This window comes from Herpailurus yagouaroundi, unplaced genomic scaffold (genome assembly GCF_014898765.1).
Source record: "Herpailurus yagouaroundi ecotype Mexico unplaced genomic scaffold, PumYag 163, whole genome shotgun sequence".
Lineage (NCBI taxonomy): Eukaryota > Metazoa > Chordata > Mammalia > Carnivora > Felidae > Herpailurus > Herpailurus yagouaroundi.
Window position 1 is genome coordinate 4267834 of NW_024412404.1, and position 19682 is coordinate 4287515.

Genomic DNA, 19682 nt, shown 5'->3' on the forward strand with positions numbered 1-19682 from the left:
AAGGACTGAATACCGAGACACAGTTCATAATTTCAGATTAAGTTGAAGAGCAACGAACAAAGGAGACAGGTGAGGAACAGTCACAGATGGAAGAAAAACCAGGGAAATGGTATCCTGGAAGGCAAGTTAACAGACGTAACATGATGAAAATTGACTACAGTGGTCTAAGGGAGAGTAAGAGGTGAAGAAGTGGAGATAAGGTATATAGAAAACTCTTTTCTGTAAAGGATAGCTATGAAATGTGGCAGTAGGTATATGTTTGTAGCAATGATGCAGTAAAAGAAAAATTGATAATGTGGGGGAGTGGGGTACATGTGCAGGACCTGACTTCTGAGTGGCTCAGAAGATGGGATCTAGTGTGCAAGAAGGTGGCCTTAGATGAGGGAAAGAATTCCCAAGGAAGGAAAGCAGCAAATAAAGACACAGATGCAGATAGGCTGGTAGATTTGGCAGATAAAGGATATGCAAGTTCTCTCCTGATTGTTTCAGCAGAGTCAGTGACATGTGAGACAAAGTCATCAGCTTTGAATGAGCAGAGAGGAAGGGAATCGAAGGCTTCGGAAGAGAGAGCAATGTGATGGGATATACTTCCCCTGAAGAGAGGCAAAGTGGAAAGGCATGGAAACTTAGTAGGATTGCTCAGTCATACTGAGAACTCACCTAAAGTTACTGATCATGTGTCTAAAGTGAGACCAGCCCTTTGGACTGTTTTTCTCCAGCTTCCTCATCTATTTCTCATGAACGCAGCTGCAGAGGATCTAAAAGGAGATTCAACCAAGGCTGGAGTTTTTCCAAGGTAAGTATGACATAAGGAGAAAAAGGCTAAGAAAAAATAAAGTGGTAAATCATGGAGTCTACGCTAAGTTCAAGGCAGAGCACTGAAGGGAACAAGCTGGAAATGTGGGAGGTGGATGCAGCAAGATACTTGCTATGAAGATCACAGAGCATATACAATTATTAGTAACAAGTAACATAGTAACAACAATGGGGTGGACGACTGAAACAGGCAAAAGGACAAGATCACTGCAGGCAGGAGGTCATGGAACTGAGAGGTCAAGGTATTAGATGGATAGTCTACATGTCATTTTAAGTCCATCAAGAGAAACATCTGAAATGGTGGGAGGCAGGGAGAGGGAGAGAAAGAGATGAAGATACTTTCTGGGTTTATTTTTCAGAGTGACATTGTAATTTATTCTTACTAACCACTGAAAACATTTGAGTATTCTTCACCTGAGGAACAGCATCATTTCAATACATTGTATAATACAAAATGCTAGTGCTATGAGTGTGCACAGGAAGCAGCTGGGTTATAGGCTGCGCACCTGCACCAGGGCCCTGGAGAGGCAGGAAGCTCAGAAAGCAACCTGTGTGGCACAGTAGGCTGAAATTATGTGATCACCCAAGTATACGTTTACATTTTTTCTCAGGCCTTAAGAAATAATTGTAACTAAGACAACTTTTCCTCAACATAGACCACATCTGCCTCTATTTCCAATGAATGATGCATCTGAAAATAACAATGTGAGAAAGATTGTTGACAACTTCTAAGACTGGTTAAATAAACTAAGAGCCAACTGCTAGATAATGTGGTCATTAAAATGATTATGTGAAGACTCTGTAATGAGCGCAGAAAAAGAGCCAAATGTGTAATTATGAATATCTAAGTATCTCCCAAAGCTAGGTATTTAAAAACCTGAAAATTATCAGTTCAAAATTATAAAAAGTATTTGATTTAGAGTGGCGTGTGAATAACTTTTTTCTCTTCTAGATTCTATTTGATTGTTTTTATAATCAAATAATAAATGTGGTAGTACAATGGAAATCTCCCATAAAAATCAGAGACATGCGAAGAATTATAATAGCACATAGGTACAGCCTAAGGCATTTTGACAAGCAATATCTTTCTAAAGATTCACAGTAACTACTCGAGGTAGGCAGGGCAGATAGTTTGGTCCATATTTTCAGATGAAGAAACTGAAGCTCAGAGAATATCACTGATTTGCCTATACCTAGCAAGTAGTATAATGGAAAGAGAACCCCACTATACTACACTTACTACCTTTATACTTCATAAAGAAATGGTTTAAAATGTTGGTACTTTTTCTGTTAAAACAGATACAAGCGACTATATTTCACCACTGCAAGAATTTTGAGTGCAGGGAGCATGACTCATTGACCTTAGAATCCAATGTGCCACATGATATAACTGCTGAATAATCATTTCTAAGATGAGTAAATGAAGAAATTACACCCAATGGCTGAGTACTCCTTAATTATGTTTGAACTCTGCATTGTCTTTCAAATGACCAAAACATTAACATCATTGTTCCTGAAAACATAAATAATCCATTTATTCTGGACAAGTGTTAAGATACTTGTTTTACAACTTCAATTTAATTTAAAATGTAGTATAGTGGCTTATTTTTTTAAGTTAATACACCTTTTTGTCAAGTAAATAATCACTCTCAATTTTACCAGTTTTCACAAAATGATTGTTTAAAATGATGTATATTTATACAGTGACAAATAATGTTCGAAATAGTTCTCAAGGGGCATAAAATAGTGAACTCAGCTATTAGAGACACTGGGAAAATCCAGCTAAAGGAATTTCAGTAAGTGAGATTCCACAAATAAAATGAATAAATGAATCACATCAGGGAGCATGCTAAAAATTACCAAAAATGTTCACTGTCTTCTTTCAGATCAAACAATACTTTATGATGATATTTCAAGTTACTTCATTTTTAAACCATGACTAATTACAACGCCAATGCTTCCAAAACCAACAATGATCTCACTTTTAAAACATTCCTGTCAGGATAACATTTTCTTACTAAAACATTACACTCATTCCTTTTAGCCAACCCTAATATTGAGTTCCCAACAGTTTAATCAGCTACATTTTTTTTAATCAAATAGACCAATTGTTATAACATTTATGGGGGGGGAGAGATTGGTTCAAAAATGCTATGAAAAAATAAATGACTAGTCTAAATGTTAGTCTAAAAACGCAAAAAGGACAGCTATATTTGGTGGTTATATGCCATATTACTAGAGAAGATCTATACAGCCCAAATTTGATCTTTTATGTCCATTTTGGTTAAAAATTAATAGCCATATTGGGAATCTTCTCATTGAACTAGATTACTATTAAAGAAACAAAACTGATTCCTTTATACATTCTGATCACTAGTGCTAGTTTCAAACTCCTATATGGTGCTCAAGCGGTCAGTTAAGGAATTATCACTTAAGAGTGGTCCTGGGCTATGACTTTAACTAGTATACTCTGGATTCACATCAGAAACTCAGTAGAATACAGGTATTAGCAGAACACGAGTCAGTGAAATGTAAAAGATTTTACTTTTTCTTTGACCAACTTTAATTGGTATAAATAAGCAAATGGCATGCAAGTTACATGTTACATGGGAGTATGTTCACAAAGAAAATTAGTGTTTGGATTCAGGTATAAAACAAGTAAAATAACAAATCTAATAGGAGAATGAACACTTCAAGACAAATAATGTCAGTCACTATTTTAAAAGAACTTAACACCAATCACTCTCAAAACTTCTGCCAGACTTCAAAGAAAAATAGAGATTAAATGCAAGTTCTAATATCACTTAGGTTATCTTCCAGAAATTATAAACAATGGTTTTAAATTTGAAAGTATCTGTTTACATTTTATAATCCTATGTTGTTTTTATTTATTTATTTTTTATTTTTTTTTTCAACATTTATTTATTTTTGGGACAGAGAGAGACAGAGCATGAACGGGGGAGGGGCAGAGAGAGAGGGAGACACAGAATCGGAAACAGGCTCCAGGCTCTGAGCCATCAGCCCAGAGCCTGACGCGGGGCTCGAACTCACGGACCACGAGATCGTGACCTGGCTGAAGTCGGACGCTTAACCGACTGCGCCACCCAGGCGCCCCTCCTATGTTGTTTTTAAACTGCAATGCTTCAGCATAAGTTTGAAGAAAATAATTCAGAAAAAGCACTAGTCTCACAACAGTAAAAATAATAATGGAAAGAGCTACAATTCTTAAATGTTTACTATATTTTTATTTTTTTCAATCATTAATTTTTGAGGAACCTCCATACTGTTTTCCATAATGGTTGCACCAATTTACATTCTCACCAACAGTGCACCAGGGTCCCCATTTTCTTACCAATAGTAATTTCTTATCTTTTTTGATAACAGCTATTCTAACAGGTATGAGGTGATATCTCATTGTGGTTTTGGTAAGTATTTCCCTGATGATTTTTGATGTTGAGCATATTTTCATGTGCCTGTTGGCCATTCATATGTCTTCTTTGGAAAAGTGTCTATTCGATCCTCTGCCCATATTTTAATTGGATTTTTTTTTTTTTTTTGGCTCTTAAGTTCTAACCCTTAGCAGATACATGATTTGCAAATATCTTGTCTCATTTAGTTGGCTGCCTGTTCACTTTGTTGATGATTACCCTCACTGTGTAGAAGTTTTTGAGTTTAATGTTACAATTCCACTCCTGGGTATTTATCTGAAGAAAATGAAAACAGTAATTCAAAAATGTGTATGCATCCAGATGTTCAATGTAGCGTTATTTAAAATAAGTGGGGCGCCTAGGTGGCTCAGTCGGTTAAGCGACTGACTTTGGCTCAGGTCATGATCTCATGGCTCGTGAGTTCGAGCCCCACGTTGGGCTCTGTGCTGAAGCTTGGAGACTGGAGCCTGCTTCAGATTTTTGTGTCTCCCCCTCTCTCTGCCCGTCCCCGCTCGTGCTCTGTCTCTGTCTCTCTCTCTCTCTGAAAAATAGACATTGAAAAAATAATAATAAAAATAAAATAACCAAGATATGGAAGCAACCTCAGTGTCCATCAATGGATGAATAAAGAAGATGTTGTATATTTATATAATGGACTACTCAGCCATAAAAAAGAATGAAATCTTGCCCTTTGCAACAACATGGTTGAACCTTGAGGATATTATGCTAGTAAGTCAGACAGAAAAAGACAAACACCATATATACCATATGACTTCACTTCTATGTAGAACTTAAAAACAAAACAAATAGATACAAGAAAACTAATAAATACAGAGAACAGACTGGTGTTTGTGAGAGGGCAGGTGTGTTGGCAAATGGGCAAAATGGGTGAAAGAGAGTCAAGAGGTACAAGCTTCCAGTTATAAATAAGTCAAGAGGATATAATTTACAGCATGGTATCTACAGTCAATATTGTTATTATGTTAATATTTGAATTAATATTGTATTTAATTAGCATTGTATTAATATTTGTACTATAACAATTTGTATTTGTACTATAATACATTTGTATTTAATACGTTGTATTAAATATAGTTAATATATATTAAATATTTAATACAATATAGTATTACTAAATATTACAATATTTTTAATGACACTTTTATGAGAAAAGACTTACGCTTCTATGACTGTTTTTCAGTGGATAGGACCCATTCACTGAATCATGACATCAATTTATGATTCATAAACAGCATTTTTAAAAAACTAAATATAGAACAGAAAAGTCTGATCACGGTGTTATAAATAGGTAGAGCTAAGTACTGCCTCACGAAATCTATCTGCTTATTCTGCTGTACACTCAGTCATGAGGGTATTTCTTAGCATGGGTCTCAAGCAAAATAGACTGAAAGCTACAAGGCTAGAATCCCAAAACATTTTCCATACCTGAAATATTTTGCTTTTTGTAATCATAGTAAAATTATTGACATGCTGAAGAGCCAACTCTATAGAGACATGCAAAGAAATTCTGGGAATGTAGACTGATCAACAGTTTTCTCAAGTAACATAAACATAGGGGAGCCTGGGTGACTCAGGCAGTTAAGCATACTGACTCTTGATTTTGGCTCAGGTCATGATCTCACGGTCATGAGATCGAGCCCCACTTCAGGCTGGGTGCTGAGCCTAGAGTCTGCTTGGGATTCTCTCTCTCTCCCTCTCTCTCTGCCCCTCCCCTACTCATGCTCACTCACTCTCGCTCTCTCTCTCTAAGTAAAACAAACATTTTTTAAAAAAGAAAAGAAACATAACATAAAACTGTTTGTGAAGTAATAAATACAATGTTTGAAGAAAGTATCTGAAACAAACCAGGGCTCCTTGAAGAAACCAAGTCTGGGCAGAAAAATACAAGATTAATATCGAACACCTTGTGTCAGAAAAACAAAGAAGCTATCAGAGACTAGGTTGTGTCAAAAGCTGCAGGAGTCGCTGAAGATTTCCCACTTATCAAAGATGGGACAACTTGGCTTCAAAGAGAATAACAACTGTAACAGATTGAAACACAAATATATACAACAATTCAAGAGTTCAAATAAAATCAAACACTGATTACCTCTATGGTTGCTAGGACATCAATTTATTATTCTAAAATTGGGTAAATAAAAGAATCAAGTATTTTTTTTCTCCCTTTCCTCCATCAATTTTTTGCACTTATACCCAGAGAATTCATGAAGGAAAGTTCTTGAGAAAATTCCAAGTTTAAAAAAATAGGCATCATAAATTTAGAAAGTCAGCAAATTATAATCCTTAATGAAATAATCAGCAATAGCTGCTAAAACCATTAGATAAAAAATTGATAGGGAACTTTATAAAGGATGGATTAAGCTGGCAACACCTGAACCCACTGGTCAATCCGAACATAACTGTAAGTGGGACAAGTCCTCCTAATGGGAGACAGTAGGAAGTACCTATAATCAATATGAAGTATTATTACCCAGAAAGAACCTGAATCAAATCAGTCCTCTAGATCTAACTACCAAACACAGGGATAGAAAAAGTATTTAAAAAGACCACAATGATGCAATTAGCTAAATTCAAAATATGGGAAATTCTACAAGATCTGATTTCTTCAATAAACAATGGCAAGAAAAAAGTAGACAGGGAATAATCAAAGACTAAAAGAAACTTAATCACTCAAATGGAACATTGTAGAACTTATCTGGATCCTGATTTGCACAAATTATAAGAGGACATTTTCACAATTGGGGCAATTTGAATACAGACTGGATATCAGATGATATTAAGGATTTTTTATTTTGTTAGATGTGATTATGGTAATGAGATTCTGTTATCAAGAGATAAAATATTGTTAAAAATCTGTAAGAATGATGCATGACATATATAGAAATCCAGTTAGACTGACACACAGCAAACACTCTGACATAAAGATAGTCCATTTTTGAGAAAAACATTTCAGGGGTGACTGGCTGGTTCAGTAGGCTGAGCGTCCAACTCTTGATTTTGGCTCAGGTCACCATTTCAGTTTATGAAATCGAACCCTGTGTTAGACTCTGCACTGGCAGCATGGAGCCTGCTTGGAATTCTCTCTCTCTCTCTCTCTCTCTCTCTCTCTCTCTCAAAATAAATAAATAAACTTTAAAAAAAGAAAGAAAGGAAAACGTCTCTGCTTTTGTGGTAGATACTGGAATTCCAAATCACTAAAAAACATGGTTACCCAACTTCCTACTTTCAAAGGAAGGTATTAAGGATACCCCAATTGGGTGAGTGTCAGTTTTGTTTTTGCTTCAGGATGTTATTTCCATTTAACATGTAAATTTCTACTCCACATACAATACTTCAAAATGTCACAAATATATAGTAATACTATGTCACTATAAATACTGTATGAAAAAACTTACGAAATAGCACAACTGTAGGACAAGCATGTTTCATGATCTTCTTGAAGCACCGAATTTATTTTCTTCCCTGTAGCTTTACTTATAGATGTCTTCAGCTTCTTGGCCAGTTTCTTTGGTGTGTTGGTTATAGAAGATTCTTCTGTACAGCAGCTATATACTTCTACCTTTATCTGAAAGTCTGGCCCTGCTTCATTACTAAAATCAAGAGCATTCATAATGTTAGAAATTTAACTTGGTAGAAAATAAAATCGTAACACCCTTTGATGTTTTCATAACATTTGAAATCACAATTTGAAATGAGTTTATGTTAATATATGTTAATGAGGCAGAATCTCCGTGTTTATTTAGTATCTAAATGACCTGAGAGAGTCACTGCAACTTCCAGAGCTTCTAAAATAGGACAAAGTTAACTCAATTCAATCTATGTATACAGGCATAGTACTAAAGAAAAAGGATAACAAGCAAGCAAGAAACAGTATAAAGTGCTATACTACAAGGCAGGAACTCCTTGAGGGAGAGTGCTGCCTGGGTAATCTCTGTATTCTTAACTTAGCATAAAAGGTACTCAATGCATTATTATACCCATATGCAAAAATTCTGCAATTTTAGCAAATGCTAAGATTGGCTTTACCCTTTTCCAGACACAGTGAACTACCTTTGCTATAAAAGATTGCGGTGGTGTTACTAACAATAAAATTTACTTAAAACCGCAAGAGAGGGCCATCAGCGGTAGATGTTGCCTTAGATGGAAGATCCATCAGTCTTAGAGAATAAAAATGGCCAATCTACAGTTTGGATACACCCAAGGAGTAACTCCCAGATATTTTTATAGTTTACTTGGCAACTTTTAAACATACAGTATTCCTGGTAATGACTAACAAATGTCAATATTTAGAGAAAAACCAGAGACTCATAAATATTGAATACTTATTAAAAGCAATCATAACAAAGGCACATTTTTAAACAACATTTAGAACATTTGTCAGCAGTTATTTTTGGAACAATTTAAAATATTTACAGAATTTTTTTAAAAATTATAAATCACGTGTTGTCTTCCCAAGTAACTCACATCATTCTTTCAATGAAAAAAATCATAATTTTGCCTTTGTGGTAAAAACAAATAATAACAAAGTGATGTGAAGTAAAGAGATCATTAAAAGGACAATTTTGGTAGAAAAAAATGCACTAGCAAAGTTGATAATGGAAATAAATGTATTTAGATAACAAAGGAAATTTATCCTTTTAGTCTCAATTCTGTAAACATTTGGTGATATTTTGGGGATCCTAAATAAATTCCTTATTCCTTTGGTTCAAAAGAGTTTGTAAGAAGGCCTGCACAACTGCTAATAACTCAGAACAGTACATGTTATTTTTCCATGCTACACAGTTATTTATGGGACACTGGACAGAAGCCACAAAACATGGCTTGCAATAGTTTTTCTAATGTTACGTGAGTGGCAAAACTACTCTCAAATCTCAACTGTTTACCTCCATAGCTGAAAATGGCAAAAGACGTGGACATTCGATTTTACTTAACTATTAGTTAAGTAGCTATTAATATCTAGATACAAAGATGGTGTTTTTGAAACCCTGAAAGAAATACAAATCACACACTGATTTAGGCCAACAGCACCTCTGAAAGGGCCAGGAAAAACTTATGTTAGTTAAAAATGATTTCTATGGCTACCTGAGGAGTTCCTTCTGGCTCTGTATTATGACCACAATAAAATGAGCCTGTAAAAGAGCAGGGGCAATAAAAACAACCCTGAGGATCACCCAATCTTTTATTGTTTTGAAGTACATGAAAGGAGCACTCCATAAGAAAAAGAACATCTTGAAATTTTACCAAAGTGCTTTTCCTATGGTGCATATTTCAGGACTAGCTTATAAGTAAAGTTGTTATAACTATTTTAGTATTGCTATACCTAAACATCCTGTAGGAAATGTAATAACCTGTTTTATGCCCCAAATTCACTCTCTAGAAAATACTGGTATAATGAGACTCCATTGTATTCATGGCTTGGTTAATAATAACACTATAAATATTAATAAAAATTAATAAAAATCTATCATATCCAATGAGTCAAATATTTACTAATACTACATGATTTCCACTTTATTTTACGTTGAAAAGTTTCAAATGCAAAAATGGACTTCTTTTGAATAATTTTCAAAGTCAATTTAACATTTAAACATCTTAATGCTTCAAAAATAATCCAAAGACCCAAAAATTTTGTCTTCCTTTAAAGAAGTTTAAAATTTTAGAATTTTAGAATTTTAAATTATTCTCATTCTTTGAAGATTTAAATATACTTACAAAATAGTTACATTTTCAAAACATATATCTGTGGTTGTTTTATCCACAATCACCATGTCAGTATCAAAAACTTCAGCTCCCATTTTGAATAAACAGAAAATGGCATAGTGCTGTGATCCTAGGGAAAAAACAGTGCCCCATGAGATGTATCATACCTATATTACGTTAAAAGCTCCTTGAAAATGACAAAGTTATCTCAAATATTTATTAATAGACTCTTATTTTCATACATGGTACACTGTAACCTTAACTTTTTATAGTGACTGCTCTGTCAGTACACGTTAATACCTTACCCAACCAGAACAAAGCAACTAAGCCAGGAAGTATCAAAAATTAAAACCGAAAATATAGGTCTCTCAGCAGCCTACTGTAACCACCACATTCATAAATTTTATTCCTAGAAAACTCTTTAAGCTTTAATTAATAGCAAATTTATTATTGTATATATACTACTATGACCTCTGTCATTTGGCATCCAAGTCTATTTAAGAAGTTCTCTATTGTGAGAGGCGCCTGGGTGGCGCAGTCGGTTAAGCGTCCGACTTCAGCCAGGTCACGATCTCGCGATCCGTGAGTTTGAGCCCGCGTCGGGCTCTGGGCTGATGGCTCAGAGCCTGGAGCCTGTTTCCGATTCTGTGTCTCCCTCTCTCTCTGCCCCTCCCCCGTTCATGCTCTGTCTCTCTCTGTCCCAAAAATAAATAAACGTTGAAAAAAAAAAATTTAAAAAAATAAAAAAATAAAAAAGAAGTTCTCTATTGTGAGAGACCAAAAGCAGGCACGTTAACAACAGCAAAACATTTTCCACCAAACTGACAGCAAGGGAGGAAACCACAAAAACAATAAAAAGTAGACATGTGAGTCCAAAAAACATAGCTGCTGAGCCTCTTAATTTGGTGATGTTTTTTAAAAGTATTAGGTGATTAAAGGGCCAAAACCTCATTATTGAGAAAATGTAGCTCTTCAGAAAAACTTATTCTCCATAGTAATCAGAAAGATACGCTTAATCCCCATATGCATTCCATTTTAAAGTAAATTATATTTCCTAATTGAATAACAAATATACTAACCTGATTTTGGATTCTTCATATAAAACTAATTATGCTCAATATGATTCAGTTTTTAAAGTATGAAGAACAAAGCTATCACAATAGACAAGAAAGATAAAGGATTATCATATCTTTTCCGCTTTGCCTCTAACAGCTAGAAATCATTTGAGGTTAATTTCTATGACCTTAGCAATACATGGATTTGTGAAGACTATATAAAGCCATAAAATGCTGAAGGGGGAAAAATCAGATCAAGCTAAAAATCTTTCCCTTTTACATCCTATTAAATAATCTGAAGTAACAAAACAAGGCAGAAAAGATCTCCCAGATTCTGGTCAGATAGAAACGCTTCCTTTACCTTTTCTCCTTAAACATTTTCCTTTGTTACACATTTCTCTTCCCCACAACCTGTTACTGTCCTTGCCTAGGTTCCAATCAACAACTACAAGTACATCAGATAGGCATTATCTTAGTATCAAGCAATTACAACATATTTACTAAAATATGTGGAAAAAACACAGTTCAGCAAATGTCAAATGACATCAATTTATTTCACCATGGAAGCAGCTCTTCTCTCAATAATCACAAATTTACTATACCCTAAAGAATATATTCCAATTATAAATTAAAATCATACATACGTTCTTTGTTGCTGAAGTGATCAGAGTCTTTCCACATTAGTGGTATTCGAATATCTACAAAGGAGGGGAAAAAGAAATGACAAGTAATAGTCTTGATAAATTTCATTTCTTAGAGTGAAACAAACCTCTGAATTCCATAATAGATTCTGACCATTAAAGCCAATATAAAATTTATTATTTAAATATTCTAACACAGGCAATATTTTCTCAAAAATAGCTTAGACTAGGAATATAAAATCTGTTCTATTTATTTAAATAATTTACTAAAAGATCCTACCAATTATGACTCAAGAAATTAAGTAATATCTGTAATACGCTTATGCCGTAACATTTTCATTTTGTGATTTATGTTTTTGAAATAGTTGAATTTCTCCTTTGGGTAAGCAGTAGCAACAAACATGGCTAAAAACATTTCAAAACCATAAAATAGTAGATAGAAAGGACTTCAGGGCTTCTACTATGCAAACTTGAAAGATGAAAACTCCATGACTTGTCTAAGATCATTGTTTGTGACATACAGACCAAATTCATTCCATTAAGAAGATTTAACCTGTCTACAAAAGAATTTGCAAGATCTTTGTATATTCATGTTACAAACTACACAAACTACAGCATTTCCCTTAAGAAAACTAAAAAGAGCAATGCATTCCTTCTTTCAGACCAGGAAAAAGGTATATATTCTAAAAGTGATGGAAATACATTTTCTCTCGTTCACACGTGCTTCAAATTTGAAAGTAATTGTGTTAATGATCCTTATTTCAGATGTTAATCTAGACCTTTGTCACAGTCAAAATTTTTCCTTCTTAGCTTCCTCCATCCTTCCCTTTACTTTTAATACTCAATTAACAATTTTCCCGACATTCCTATGTTATCTATATACCTTCAAAGAGAATCAAAGTTCTAGCAAATAGATTAAGATGTATGAATTACAGCATAACACAGGACAGTAGAAAGCTCAATGGTAAAGTGAAATTTGTTTTAATTACTCAGAGTATAAATACCTCAAACCTTTGTGGAAAATTTCTCTGTTTAAGACATTTCCTAATTACACTTAGGACATTTATGTGCATGTTTTTATACCTATTAATTATGCCACTTTCAAATACCTTCAACTCTTTATGAACATAAGCTATTTGGCTACATTTCTGTTGTACTTCACTTTAAATCCTATGATCCTTTGTCCACATTTTCATTTGTTTAGAATTATTTTTAAGGTTCTTAATGCCTATTTCTAATTTCCTTTCTAGAAAAGCTTTGCAATACTCCTTCATCCCTACCCTATCCAACCAGGTAGGTATGTAGGAGTGCCCTTACCACTGCTGCCTTAGCAGTTTTAATAAAAAATATTACTTATTGGGCTCCCTCCATGTACCAAGCTAAATACTTTATATACATCTCATCCAACTATAATTTTAAAAATATATTTACTAATTTAATAGTCAATTGATAAGATTTGTTTAGATTTGTATTTTCTTGATTAACAAGAAGAATGTCAACACATTTATCAGTCAGTTCAGTGAATATTTGTAGCCGTGACCCACTTTTTTCTTTACATAGTTTATGGTTTATACTTTTAAAAGTTAATTATTTAATCTATATGAGAATATTGGGTATATGTAATAAAAATATAAAGATTCTTCTTATAACAATAATTGTTCCAACTCCATTTATATACCTAATAGGACTTCTCTTCCTTGCTGATTTAATGATTAAATGGCTCTTTATCATATATGCCATTCTGACTAAGTATCTCTTCTTTGGCTATATGCTTTACAGATCTAATTGAATCATTTATTAATTACTGTCTATCCTAGTACCAATACCATACTATTATGACTACTGAATCTTTATAATATACTTTGTCATTGGTTAGAAATATATCCTTCCAAAACATCTTATTCCCAATTGCTAATTTCTTTATATGAATTTTAGAAATATATTGTCAAAACTCCCCCTCCAAAATGTTTCATTAGAATTCTACTGTCCAAATTAATTTGAGAGCCATTAACTTTATAATATTCTGTCAATATATACAGTAGCATGATACAGTCATCCTTACATTTTTATTAAGGTTATGCTTGGGGTATTTGATGTTTTTGGTTTTTTGCTATTTTTATTGTAAAAGAGACCCTTTGACATATTTTCTAACTGGTTATTGCTGGTTTTGAGAGATTACCACTTTTTGTATATTTATCTTGAATCTAGCCACTTTTACTGAATTCTTTATTAGTTCAAATAGTGTTTCAGTAACTTTCCTTAGATTTTCTAGGTATGCAATTTCTTATTTTAAAATAGTATTCAGTTTCTCTATTTCTTTTTAGTAGTTTCATCTTTCATTCTTGCTATTTTAGCTGCAATTTCTAAAACTGTGTTAAAATTATATTGATATAATAGACATTTTTACTTTGTTCTTCATTTTAATGGGATTGTCTTTATTGTTTTATAATTATGACTTGGCTGCTACCCTGTCAAAGAGCCTGCTTCTTGCTTGACCACAGTTGCTGACTCATTTCATTTCACAACTGTTCTTGTTCACAGCTGTTCTTGTCCTATTAGGGTGGTATTAACCATTTACACTATCTTGGGAGGAACATGAACCCTGACTTTCTCTGCTATACACCAATAGTCTATAGCATATAGCAGTCTTGCCTTTTCCCATGCCTAGCTAAGTCAAATCCTTGAGAGAAGGCACACATTTCTTATCTATTTACCAGGTGGTCTATTTACTGTTCAGATGGCAAAGGATGTGTAACCTACCAATATGTGTTTTAATTCAGCTTCAAATAGTAGAAATTCCTTACAGATTCTTGCAAATGGTTGACTCAGTTTTAGTTTACAGTACTCTTTCTTTTGTCTCTTTTTATGTCTTCATTGACACTTGTATTATAAAATGAAAGAGACAATTGTAATACAAAGGCTAACTTGATGCTATCAAGTCCTAGAAGTCTTTCTATTATTTTTAAAAGTAAAAACTTTTGTTTTTGAACTTTGTGAACTGACTTGGCTTTAGATATTGAATTAGTAGTCAGTGAATAAGCTAAGACAATTGCTACAATACAATTATTTGGTGCTTAGTAGGAATGATCAGGATATACCTGAATTATTCTTTTTAATTTTGTAATGATTTGGCCATGAGTGGTAAAGCTGAAAATGGAAAACCCAGGTTTCACCTGGTAATCAGAGAAAACTCAGAACATTATGAAACTTTGTAGCAAATATTCATTTTGATCAAAACCAAAGTCACATTTTCATCCCAATGTCAAAAGAAAATGTGTTTCGTTTTAAGGTGAATTCGTTTTTAATTTTCTTCATTTATTTTTTTACAAATTTTTTACAAATATACAGATAAGATATAATTAAGACTAAGCAAAGATGAAAAGAAATTACATATGTAATTTTCTGAGACTTCCAGTTCCTTAAGTTAATTTAAAATTATCTTTTGGAAAGAAGGAACACATGCAGAAATAAGTTTAATTTCTACACTGAAGTATTTGTGGTCAGGAAGATATTTTTTTTTTTCTTATTTTAACTGATTTTACTTTATCACTCTTCTAAATGTACAGTAAATGCTATTTTCACAAATTGCTGTAGCCAATAAACTATTATAAGATGTCAATAGATGTTAAGTCTATCATGTCATTTGAATCTTCAAGAGCAATTTAACATATCTCATTTGTGTACTTACTGGCACTAAATCAGAAGCAAGAAATAGAAGATTATGTTTAAAGTATTTTTAGAAAATCTCCCTTAAAGATCAATAATACTTTATTTATTCACATTAAAATGTATTGAACATAGTGCACAACTATGTAAAGGTACTGTGTTTGGCATCAAAAGCATATAAGGAGGTATAAAACATGTTTTATTCCAGTCTTATAATTGGAAAGATGAAAACATGAATATAAATAACCATAAAACAAGCAACAGATTTTTATACAGTTATTTTTCTGAAGAATTTTTGCTGAGGGCAATTCCTATGATTTAGGACAATTACATCCTGTAAAATCCAAATCTATCCTTCCTGCATGAGAATTTTGTTTATCCATAAAGACATTTCTAAAAACAGTTCCTTGGGTGAGAGAGCCTGAAATGCAGCAGCATGTTCCCTGGAGCTAAGAGAACAAGGCTTCAGGCCAATGAAACAAGCTAGTTATTACTCAAGGGGTGATGGAGGTCTGCTGTACCCAAAATGTATTGATGAGATAATATTTGTAAAAGGCACATTATCTAACTAGTGTACACGAGTCAGCCTTGTGTTCATTTCAATCTGTGGCATCTCCAAGCCACTGTCTAGTTTCCTTAACACTTTGGAGAAACTGAGACAACAGAGCATTAAGTGCCATCTAGTGGTAAAGGGTCTTCTATCTGCATTAGGAATTCAAAGAAAGAAAACATCATTTCCAGCTGGAATGATAACAGGGAAGGCTTTAAAGATGAGCAAACAGATCGCGAAGATAATATAGTTATTTCAAGAGCTAATTGGCTGTCAGAAGCAGGCTGTGTATTGACGGAACAGGGAGAGAAATGTTTGGCTAAAGCAGACAGTTTATGTACAGGAGTAGAAGATATGGCTAGAAAAAGAGTTGGGTCAGAAGGGAAAACTCTGGGGAAGAGGGGAGTTTGGTTTTTATCCTACGGAAAACAAGAAACAGTCATCCATCCAATCAACATCAATGAGCAATTACTATGCATAAGCACCATGCTGGCTTCAGGGTATATAGTGATGGGCAAGACAAACATTGTTCCAACCCAGGAGCTTCTAGCCTGGACAAACATTAAAAATATTATTGAAACTTCTGAGCAGAAAAGGAACAGAGAGTCAAAGATTTGAGTTTGCAGTCCAGCTCAATGACTTACAGGAAGTTATTTAATCTTCAAGTCTAAGAAAAGAGAACTATCCTACCGATTTCACAAAACTACGCTGAACAGAAAACCGCATAATATATGTAGTACATATGGAACAGCTTTTCCAAACTATAAAATCTTACACAAAAGTACAGCAAATGATAAAAACAAATTTAGAACAAATATAGATAGAGGTATGCAAAATAAAATGAAAGAAAAGATAGATTTTAGAACAAATATAGATAGAGGTATGCAAAATAAAATGAAAGAAAAGAATGGGCGCAGGGAATTGAAATCCCACCAGTTCTAGGAAGATACTTTACACAATTTATTCAGCAATACGAAAACAACCCATCTACAGCATACCTGATATGGCAATCTTTCCTTTACATGCCACTCGTTCTTTACTTTCAAAATTCGTATCACTGTCAAAAGGAAAAAAAACCTAATGAAAAAAAGATCTTTTCTAATAAGCAATGTTTTAATAACCTTTCACAAATGCCTAAATATTAAAACCTGACATATATCCATGCATAATAATGACTTCCAGTTAATATAAACTACTTGATTCAAACTTCAAGATGTTTAGTCAACAGCTAGCTGGCTTTAAGAGAAATACATACAGACACTCAAAGATGTACAATATAAATACAGTTGGCTGGCATTTTTAAGCAATATTTCTAAAAACACCTTCTATATGAGCAATGCATAATATAAATTCCTAAAATACTTATTTCAGTGAGAAAATACAAGAAAGCTCTAATATTGGTAAGTAACTTGAGTATTATAGAATGTAGGTCATAGATTATACTAAAGTTGAGATCCATTAGGTATTTCTAAATTTGATTAAACTTAATGCTTTAGCAGGTAAGTGAAATTCTGAAGTATTAGAACCACCAAAAGCAAAATGGCTGAATATTTATCAAAAAAAAAATTTTTTCCCCTCCAAACTCTTCAATCACCTGGCAGAGTATAGCTTTCTTCCCTGTAATTACAAATCGCTTACACAGGCATTTCCAGGGCCAGCCAACAAAGTTATTACATCAAATATTATCAAACTATAATATAGATCCATTTAACCATATTCTCTTATAGAAAAATTAAGTCTATGTTTTAAAAAATGAGACAAACTGAAGCAATTAAGCCTCATTTTGCTGAAGCTTAAATTATTTTCAATTCAAATAACTCCTCAAACTGTTATTTAGGGTGCTAAAATGTGATGTTTTTCTAATTAATCCAAATTGACAATAAAATTGTTAAACATTCTCTGTTTAATAATGTGCTACTGTAGCTAATAGTTTGCTACAGTTAAATAAATACTTGTTTGAAAATCTGCAATGTTAATGCCAATTCTAAATGCTACAATTAGAGAGCCAGCTTGAGGGAAAAGCAAATAACCACAAAATTATCTAAACAGAAGCACAGCTAAATAATAGCACACCTTATTCTTATAGACCTAGTTTAGAGCATTATTTTGGTAAGACTTGTAAAAGCTAATTTAAAAGAGATAAAAATATGAAAGACAAACTTTTAACTTTGCTTTATTACTTAATTTCTACCTGTAGGTAAATAAAATGACCAACAGAGGGTGCCAATCAACCACTTTGTTGCTCAAAAATCTGTATTGAGTAAATACAGATTATCCTATTTTATATTATTCAATATGGGAATTTAAAATAGCATTTATTTGCCAAAGTTAACAAGGTATAATGAGAAATTGATGAAAGTATTTTATATTTTCTTAATGAAGCACTAAAAGAATTCTAACTGGGATTCCATTATTTGGAAGCAGGTTATAAAATCCTTCACCTCTTATGCAAATAAGTGAAAACTAAAATATTCAGAAGTGCTTTATTATGGAATTTTAAACCATCCTAAAATTATGTGGTATAAAATTAATAACTTCATAAGTATCTTAAAATTGGAAAGATGAGGTTTCTATTTCAAACCTTGATATAACAGACTCTTTCAAGACACCCAAACAATATAAAGTTTAAAAAATAAAATCAGCAATGTCTTTAATATACCATGTTTTATTATAGAAATACCAGGAGTACACAATTGTCATTTGCCACCTATACTTTTTCTTTTTTTTAGTTATAGTATATAAGTAATAAATTAGGCAACTGGAGTATAAGAAACTGGTTATTGTGGCATTATTAAAATCACAATTATGTTGAATGATATACATAATTAGGTGCTACAAATTGCTTTGACTAATATTGTTTTTACAAAACCAAATAAAGTATTTCAGAATTTAAAAGATATATTGGCAGGTTTGGGTAGGAGGGAATATTATTGCTAAAATGTAAGCTCTGTAAGCATATGGATTTTTTGGCCTATTTCGTTCACTGCTGAATCACCAGTACCTTCAAGACACTCAATAAATGTTTAGTGAATACTAAATGAAGTGAAATATATATGGTCATTTTGATGGAGCAGGGAACATTTAGTAGATTCAGACTGAAGTCTTAGGTTTGAATCTTACCATCAATAAATAACTAGTTATGTGAAAGAATTGCCATTAACCTCTTGGCCTCAGTATCATCATCTGTAAAACAGAAGTATCCATCTACCTCATATGTACTGAATGAAATAATATTTTCAATGAATCTATATCATTCTTAGAAATGTTACACAAATACAAAGATTACTGAGGATTACTGTGTATTTATATTTTTGGCCTCAGTATTTAACATGGAGCTTACATGGAAGAGGCACTAAAGCATTTGTTAAAGTGATCAGAGTCCCAGTTCCAGTTCCTGTAAGATAATGGTAGTTAAATTTGAATTTCTTCAGGTATCTTATAAAAGTTTTCAGATCAACAAGGAAAGCAAATAAAATCACCTATAGCCCATACTTACAGTGTAACTAGAAAACAGAGACTATAAAAAATTTACATTTACATGTAAATAGGAGAAATTAACAACTGAAACCATCAAAGCCAGCTCCTGGAGGCCTTACCCAAGTAGAGTCAGATACCCATTGCAAAACACAGTATCAACTTTTGATGTCCCCTAGAAGAAAAGAAAACTGATAAAAGACCTGGTGGATACCATAGCACTGGTTCCTGGGGAGTTGAAAGGGAAGGACTCCAAAAGAATTCTGGTTCCGAAGTCGTTAGTTTTGTGGAGAAGAGAGACACACAATGAGGGAGGTATCCTTTGAAAGTC

General features: G+C 33.2%; 1 protein-coding gene across 3 annotated transcripts in view; it reads right to left on the reverse strand.

Moving 5' to 3' along the window:
* RTKN2 (rhotekin 2) overlaps positions 1–19682 on the reverse strand; it is a 71446-nt gene that overhangs the window by 35363 nt on the left and 16401 nt on the right. For all 3 annotated transcript variants that reach the window (XM_040485131.1, XM_040485134.1, XM_040485133.1), the window contains 4 exons: positions 16876–16934; positions 11665–11718; positions 9978–10095; positions 7661–7855 (listed from right to left, as the gene is read on the reverse strand). In XM_040485131.1, the coding sequence (XP_040341065.1) occupies positions 7661–7855; positions 9978–10095; positions 11665–11718; positions 16876–16934 (426 nt within the window). The remainder of the gene's footprint in view (positions 1–7660; positions 7856–9977; positions 10096–11664; positions 11719–16875; positions 16935–19682) is intronic.